This window comes from Nestor notabilis, unplaced genomic scaffold (assembly GCF_000696875.1).
Source record: "Nestor notabilis isolate BGI_N333 unplaced genomic scaffold, ASM69687v1 scaffold26525, whole genome shotgun sequence".
Lineage (NCBI taxonomy): Eukaryota > Metazoa > Chordata > Aves > Psittaciformes > Psittacidae > Nestor > Nestor notabilis.
This window is the reverse complement of record NW_009928316.1, coordinates 1-8,921: the sequence shown is the minus strand read 5'-3', so window position 1 is coordinate 8,921 and position 8,921 is coordinate 1. Positions and strand designations below refer to the sequence as shown.

General features: G+C 37.1%; 1 protein-coding gene across 1 annotated transcript in view; it reads right to left on the bottom strand.

Moving 5' to 3' along the window:
• The window catches only part of SPIN1 (spindlin 1), an 11,901-nt gene extending 3,567 nt beyond the window's left edge, over nucleotides 1-8,334 (bottom strand). The window contains exons 1-3 of the mRNA XM_010014458.1: nucleotides 8,287-8,334; nucleotides 2,261-2,514; nucleotides 1,099-1,332 (exon numbers count right to left, since the gene is read on the bottom strand). Coding sequence (XP_010012760.1) covers nucleotides 1,099-1,332; nucleotides 2,261-2,514; nucleotides 8,287-8,312 — 514 coding nt within the window. The 5' untranslated portion in view covers nucleotides 8,313-8,334. The remainder of the gene's footprint in view (nucleotides 1-1,098; nucleotides 1,333-2,260; nucleotides 2,515-8,286) is intronic.
• Between the last annotated feature and the right edge of the window lie 587 nt (nucleotides 8,335-8,921).

Here is an 8,921-nt window from a genome sequence, read left to right as displayed (position 1 = left end):
TTCCCTATCCCAGCCCCAAAGGTGCAAGAAAACAAAGCAGACTTAAAATACATTCCAAGTCCTTTTTAATAGGTAAGACAAAGAACAAGTTAATTGAAGGTTCAAATCTGAAAGAGCTTGCTTTATTTCTTTAGGAAGAGGAAGGTCACTTTTCCATTAACATTTGTGGATCACTCTTTACAAGCACCAAACAGGCAAGTAAGATACAGCAAAAAAGGTATCTAAACGCAGATGATTAACTACAGACATGCCAGTAAGTGCTACTTGTTTATTTAGCCAGCAGACTGTTATCAGTGCTAGATGTGAAGGATGACAGTTTCAAACTCAACAAATTGATTGTACCCAGTACTTATGCAAAGAACTACGTAGGCAACCACGACAGTTACCTAATCATTAATTTACTTTTAAGCCCAGACTGATTTCCCCTTTCATTTCCCCTTTCACAGAGTATGTTTTAGGTACATGGGAGAAATAAAAAAGTATTCTTTACAAGCATATTTTCTTTTTTTTTTTTTTTTCCCCTTTTTTTACTGGCTATCCAAATCTCTTGAACAATATTGATTCTGTTAAAATCCATCTAAAATAATTGGAAAAGTCACAATGAGTTTCACTGCAAGAAGAGCGTGAAAAAGTATCCCTCCATCTGCTGAAATATTCTTGCTAGTGTGCTGAAACAAGTGAGAGAAAATTAATTTTTACAAGATTAGTACTTCTTTCCCTCAAGAAACTACTCAGAAGTTTTTCACGCTGAAGACACCTCGCCCAATGAAATGAATCTAACTGTATTACAAGTTGGTCCCAAAATATCACTCCCACAAGAACTGCTTCAGAAACACAAGTCAAGAGCCATCTCAATAAGCTGTGGTACTTCTGAAAGAAAACAAGAGTGGAAAACTTCTGGTTTGTCAGTTTCATTAAAAAATCCAAGCAGAAACTCTTCCACAGTAGTATGTAGGTATTTTCACCAGAATTAGGAAAATATGACCAGAGTAACAAACAAGATCTTTGTCAGTTCTCTTGCCCATAAATAAAACACAGCCAAAGATTAATATAAAAAGCTACCACTTTCTAGAAGAAAACAGTAACTGGCTTACTTACTCGAATCAGGCATAATGCGAAGGTCACCTTCTTTATAATCATCTAAGAGTTGGTACATGTACAAGACGGGATCTTTCTCATAGGTGATATAAAACCATGTGTTCATAATAGGAGCTCGAGCCAAAACCATCCCCCTCCACTCATCTTTTGAGCCATCCTCTGTCTCAAACATATGTTCCACAGCTTTACCAATCATTGTGTCTGCCAGGTGGGCATCACTAATTCGAGATGAAGCTGAAATTACAGCATTTAGTAAGTTCATTCAAAAGCACAGATATATGTCTTTGTGAAAAATAATCTCTACCCTGACTTGTAAGCAGCTTCTGACTGGAAGCTAAATCAATTCCTATACAAAACAAATACTGTCCATTCCAAAAAGCTTACTACTGAAGAGCAGCAGCAGTTATTTAAATAATAATATATCATTATACTCCTTACAGTTAAACAATCATAATGCAAGGTAAACGGAGATCAGTTGAGGCCACAGCAGAGCAGGTTCTTTTTATTTTAACCAGACACTAGACAGGGAGAGGCAGGCAGGGGGGAAGAGGAAGAGAGGCCAATCACAGACTATTCTATGAAGTTATTAATCAAACTTTGGGGTTTGGTTCCCTCTAATGCCACTCTAGAGACTGCTACCAATTGCTTTGCAGTCAGAAGAAGCACCAGCTTATTTTGTTTATAAATTAGTAATTCCTTGGGTAAATAAATACTGAACTTTGCTAATTTTGAAGATCAAAAACCCTTGCTACTAATCAAGCTATTTCACTTAGAAGATGCCCTTTCCCCCCATTACTAAAAGTACTTAGGAAAGTTACAGGAGGACATGTGACATTACTGTCAGAGACACAACAGAAAATACCAACCATTTAAATTCTAACAGAAACATTAATCTAAACAAAACCTACAGAAGGTATTGCCTATTACTTGAAGACCAAAACCAGCAATGCACTCCCTGGTATCATCAAATCTTTGTGGAATCAAGAAAATTTAAACAGAGCATTTAGATCACCTGCCATGAGACATCAATGAAATTGATTAGTAACATTAAAGTGGTCATATGTTACCTTGAGGCAAGTCTGGAGAGATTTGTGGAGAATATTTAATAGTAAATGTCAGGTTATTTGTATGTGAATTTAGGAGAAAAACCCAAAACACTTACCAACTCTGTCTGGAAGAACTTCTAGTGCTGAAACTCTTTCATCTTTGTGCAGTTCTAGTCCATACACACAGTCAAATCCATCATACTTTATAAGATAGAGAGAGGGATTTACAGGAACTTGATCAAGAACTGTGCCCTTCCACTGTGTTATAGGTCCACTACCTTCTTTCCATCCATGCTGTATTCTGCAGCCTACAATATTTCTTCGTGGCTGAGAAATAGGTTTGCTTGGTCCCACATTGTTTCTATGCTTTCTGTACACAGATACAAACATAATATTAAACAAGTACATACATATATTCAAGATTCTACTGTAGACAACAGTTGTATGCTTTGACATGGCAATATGTTTTATAGTTATGTGCACCTTACTAAAATTAGGGTATAAAGCATATTATACTATATTGGAAAAAAGAAAAACACACTGAAAAGCAGCGAAACATTTCTTACGTGTGTTGTAAAGTTAGTTTACTAAGTTTTTTCTAAAACTACTTTGCTTAAGCCAAAAAAACTATTTTAGCCCTTGCTACACTGAATGGCAAAAGTCAAACTTACCCGATCAGGTCTCAAAGCACAAGTCACCTAGCGATATTATAACTTTACTACCTGGTTGCTCCCTCTAGAAGAGTAAACACAGCTCCTCTCCCAGGATGAGGACATCAGTGAAAACATTACCAGTGGTTGACTAAAATTCTTCCAGGGTGTTTGTTTTCCCTAACCTGTTTTCATCTGAAGGAAATTTAGCTTCCTTATCTGTTTACAGATGTTTTTGACTCCTGAGTATTTTTAAAGACAGATGCTAGCAGCAACACTTCTCTTGCATTCCTTCTTAGTATAGCAAAAGAAAAATGGTATGTAATCATAATAGCAATAGAATGGATACTCCTTCATGTGGAAAGGAGACCTAACAGCAGCCTTCCAGTAGCTAAAGGGGGCCCATATAGATGCTGGAGAGGGACTCTTCATCAGGGAGTGTAGTGACAGAACAAGGGAGAATGGGTTTAAACTTAAACAGGGGAGATTTAGGTTGGATCTAAGGCAGAAATTCTTTATAGTGAGGGTGGTGAAGCACTGGCACAGGTTGTCTAAAGAAGTGGTAAATGCTTCATCCCTGGCAGTGTTCAAGGCCAGGTTGGACAGGGCCTTGGGTAACACGGTCTAGTGTGAGGTTTCCATGCCCATGGCATACAGGTTGGAACTAGATGATCTTAAGGTCCTTTCCAACCCAAACTATTCTATGATTCCGTGATTCTATAATAGATCAAATATACTTTTTTATTATTCTGCTATTTTCATGGAAGTTGTATGGAAATTCCCTCTGGTAAGTAACAATTGTTCTGGTCAATGGTCATGGAAGCTATCTGACAGTTTCAAATCACAGAAAGTTTTGTTCTACCCAGTTATTAAAAACACAAATTGACAATTCTGAATACAAATTAAAGTAAGAAATATTATGATATAATATTGGTGATAAGAAATTAGTCTTGTAGCTATTTTAGCATGTTACAATACACATACTGATTCCTTTTAGGACTGCCCAGTAATTATTCTCATAAATGTTAACCAGTTGTAAAAGTAATTTTTGGTTTACTACTTGTAGCACGCTTCATTTAAATGGCAGTAAAATGTGCACACCAGTAGCATGCTTAAAAGCAACATCTAAAAGAGACTATCAATTGCAGAGAATAATACTCTTCCTTAGTGATCAACGCTCTAAGAGAAGCCCCTGTATGATCCAAAAAAGACAAGTAACAATCGCACCAGTGAAATCCTGGAAGCAGTCTTTCAGAGTAATGTACTCACTCCATGACACTGTAATGCTTAATGGACATGGCAATGCTTGATGCTGAAGATGTAATCATAACCATTAAAAACAAGGCATAATATTCCTTCACCAGTTTTTCCCACCACCAGGCCTTCATTCACCATGAAGATACTAGCAAAGGGTTTTATCAAATTTCACTTTTGTTATCATTTCAGCTTTTTAGCAAGATCAAACTAAGGGTTTTGTATTTCTGACTTCGCTAGCACAGATATTTATAGAACACCAATCTCTTTCAGTTAAGAGGCATTGTCTAGAATGGGTTTTCAAATCTTACTTCTTGCTTAAGCGCATATATGTGGGGTTTTTGGGTTTTGTTTTTTAACTGCAATAGTGCAAGTAATAGTTTACTGTTACAAAATGAGATCAGAGATCCGGTCCTTGGCACAATAAAAAACATTGTTTTGTATGAAGCTTATTCATTCTAATGAATCTTAATTCCATTCTAAAGCAAAATCAACTGACCATTAAAAAAAGATAATGTTGTTTTACCAATTTCAAGCAGTTCATCTATGCTGCTAAGCATCATTGTTGAAAAAGGTAAAAATAAGACTACTGATGTTCAACCTCACAGTCAATTTTATTCTGCCTAATCCACTTAAATGTTTAAATTGGAACAATAAAGCAAAAAGCTTCACACTCATTTGAAAAATATGATGGGAAAAGATTACATAACTGAGTTCAAACTGAGTTCACTACCTTTAAAATGCCTCAGAGAGCAAAAAGCATTATAAATTTAATTACAAGTCAAGTACCCTTCAGATGTACTTGCAGTTCAAATTTTTGTTTGTGGATACTAAACAGCCATTCAGTCTCATTTACACTGGCTCGCAATGCAAGAAATGAGATTTTCAAACTAGTAAATTACCAAGGAAAACCAACTTCTTGCATCTGAACATGTGGTAAGAAAGCAAGCAGAAGTTTGTAACTACCTATAAGTAATAGTTATGGATAAATTTTCATGTAAGACATCCAAGTAACCAACTCAAACCACTCCTCAACAGCGCATTATTTCTATGATACACCAAGTAATACAAATGTACACCATCTTCCATGATGCTACATCCAGAAGGCTCAACACACATTTTTTATTTTTTTTTAATTGTGTTTCATTACAGTTATCTTTGAAATTCCACGAAGATTTGCTCTTGAAGATGGGATAACAATTTTCCTGGACACATAAAACATGGAGCCAGGAAAACAAGAAAATAGTAAGTACTGGAAACAGCTGTTGACATATCAGACACATCCTCACTGTAAATAGCCCTTCAGTCCCCAAAAATTTCAGATCCTCTTCTTTATCCTGAAGGCAGTAAGCTAGTAAGTAAAACCTAGCTGGCATGAGAAAGTTTCATTACCAGGACAGTTTAGAAACTTTTTAAGGACTACACAGGCAGAAGGAATTCTTCCCAGATTTTGAAGTTGTGTTTATATGGTCCTCATGCAAGTTTTTATTTGGCAGCTGCTACCAGAGAAACCAATGTTAATGCTGAACTGCACAGAACCGGTAGCAGAAAAATCAACCATTACTTCAGGGTTGTACTTAAATGACAAACCAGCATTTATAAAAAGGAGAACAGCAATTCCCAGTAACCTATCAAGTAAAGTTAACTATTTTATCCATGTAGGTTTGGTGGTCATAGTTTCTTTTCTTTGTTGTTGTTAAGGTTTTTTGTTTGTTTTGTTTTGCTTTTTTTTGTTTGTTTGGTTTGGGTTTTTTAAACACCTTACCATCTCATCTCAGAAAGCCACCACAGGGTAGTACTAAGTAAAAAAGCCAGAAGGGTGAAAGAAAACCATACACAACAGATGTGCAAAAAAGATATAACTGTGAAAAATGGGAAGGAAAACTATGAAGCAGTATAAATGCAGTACAACAGCAACAGTCAGTGGAATTTCAAGCCTTCTGTGGTACTAAGCAGAAAAGTTATTAAAAATAAGACCCAAAACTTTTGGCAATTGTGATCCCATTACAGACTATCACTAATAGCAGAATAGTGATGGCAGAATTGTTATTAACTACTTTTCACAATATTCAGACTGTAAGGCACACTAGTTGAGGCAAAAGTTTTAAAGTACTTCCAGTACTCTCTCAAATTCAGCTGTGAATTTCATCTTCAGCTGCTGCAGGAACCAAGATTAAAAGTTAGCTTGACCAGAATTTTGAAATATTTAAGTTCACCTGTACCTAAATAGCAGGTATAACCTGCACCTCCAAGTCCTTGAATTGCCAACTACAAGAAATGGAGAGCCTATGAAGAAAGGACTGTTTTATATTTACGTTGTTTCTTGTACTCTTTTCTTATGCATCAAGGGTGGAAAGAACGGTATCTGGGAGATTACTGACTGATCTGATGCCAGGAAGGTCAGCTTCATATTGACAGAGATTACCACTGCCCATTGACAAGAGCACTTGGAAGAACTGTCCTAGAACTACAGGAATTGTTCCCAAAACGTTCAACAGTTAACTACCATTTAGTAAAGAATAGTTCAGAAGACTCATCCACTCCGCTCATTTACTCATCCACATCCTCAATTACTGAGTCATGCCCTGTTCTATCCTCTTGGCTTTTGGCTCCTTCCTCTGCCACAAACCTTCTAAAGCTAGTCTGAAGTCTCCTGGACAGCCTTTGAGTGCCACTAGACTTGTTTCTCTTTTTCTTTAAATGAGAAGTAACTAACTAACTAAATTGGTAACAAAGTATGCATTAGTAAGTCAAGGTCTATCATAAGGGCTCAGAGTAGTAATCAGGATATATTATTACACGGTCATTCATATCCTACTCATTTATGGTAAACGACAAATGTAAGAAATTCTCTACTACTATGCCTCATTTTCAGAACGAATTGGGGACAGCGCGTAGGAAGTCATCTTGATTTGGTACAAAACCCCCCCTAGTAAATAATTAATAAACAAGTGAACTAAACTAAATTAACACAAAACTAAGCTGGACCCTCAAGTTAAATGCCTCAAAATTATGTCACTTAGGATCAAAACTTCTTATGCCCCATAAAAGCCTTCATGCTAACAGATTTACAGCCTATTTAGGTATTTAAATAAGTGTATATTAACACAACAATAAAGACAAATCTAGCCACCCTCAAGTACAAAAGGCAACCCACCTCTGATAGTCTTCCCATCAAACACTCCTTTCTCTGAGCGGTTGAAAGAGAACAAGAGAAATTAAGTTTTAACCAACTCTAACTGCCCCTAGACAAATAAATGTTTCTCTTTGCCTTCTATGAAGGTAGACAAGAATGGATAATGATGAGCTGGTGGAAGGAATTAAGAGTAGTTTTACATCAGGTGTTGTCTGTAGGAAACAGTTAACACTGTTAGTAGTGATTAACTATCTTAATTGTGGAAAATACACCTGCCAAACAAAGAGCTTTTGATTGTTGCACCACTGTAAGTCTTTACACTTAAAATATAGCTAATAACATTTTAGTGTATTTCACACTTACCCAGCTTAGATTTCTCCCACCACAGATGCAGCCAGATGTAACTACATTATCTGTAGTCATATCACTGTCAAACCTCGCTGTTTGACACTAGTAACAATTATGCCCAGAACATTACCTTTATTTTCACACAGCTACTCACCCATGTTCAGCTGCTACCATTTAAGTATGTTGTAGAGGGAAAACAACATTACATGAACATGTGGGACAATCAGGTATCCTTCAACATCAATCAGCAGCCTTCTTACAGAAGTATTTCAATATATTCTTTATTTTTTAAAAGTGAAAAATCTGTTTCAAAACTAAAGTGGTAGTGAATACAAGATTACATATTTTTAAGATTACTTCCAGACTGGATTATTGGTAAGCATGCTCTGCAGTTTTTATTGGCTGGGTGACAACACATGAACTCTGTGCCAGAGAACAGAGATCCTACAGTATGGGCGTCTGATTTCTGGCTTGGAACTCCTTTTCTCTGAATTTCAGAAAGAATTACAAAATTGTATTCAAAGACAACGTCATATTAACAGTCAGAACAATGTTTAAACCTCTATTTCTATGGGCATTCTTTCCTATCACCCTCCTGAAAGAAGTGAAAGTCTGACTCAACACACATATAAAGACTGAGTATTATTCCACATGATTTTCAAGAACAAAGTCAGTGGAACAATACAGATATATTTCTAGAACAGCATTTCCAGTTACTGAGAGCTATACTTTAGTACAAATACTAACAACTTACTTGTGGGAAGTTCTTTTCTTCATCATGCTGGCAGACACTCCTGTATGACCTACAATATAAATAATGTTGAAATTATTGAAAAATAAAGTGTGCACACAAACCCAAAAAAAGCCATCATACACTAGAGTCTTCATTTTGAATGTCAAAATGCAAAGAATCTGAACACTTTGTGTTATGACTGATCAATTTAATTGCTACAATGGAAGGCTCTGCAGAGACAGACACAGTCTACATACTCATAAAGCTCATAAAACACCTTCTCCTCACCCCTTCCTTCTTCCTGGGCTTTACTCCCCATCTCTCTACCTCCTCTCCACCAGTAGCACAAGTGGACGGGAATGGGGGTCGCGGTTGGTCCATCTCAAGTTGTTGCTGCTGCTCCTTCCTCCTCAGCGAAGACTCCTCACACTCTTCCTCTGCTCCAGCCTGGGGTCCCCCATGCAAGATACAGTCCTCCATGAACTTCTCCGGCATGGGTCCTCCCCACAACTGCAGTTCTTCATGACCTAGAGAACAGGCTGCTCCAGCGTGAGTCCCTTCCATGGATGCATCCTTCAGGAACAGACTGCTCCAGTGGGGGTCCCTTACACGGGGTGCAGTCGTACAGGAACAGACTGCTCCAGCGTGGGTCCCTT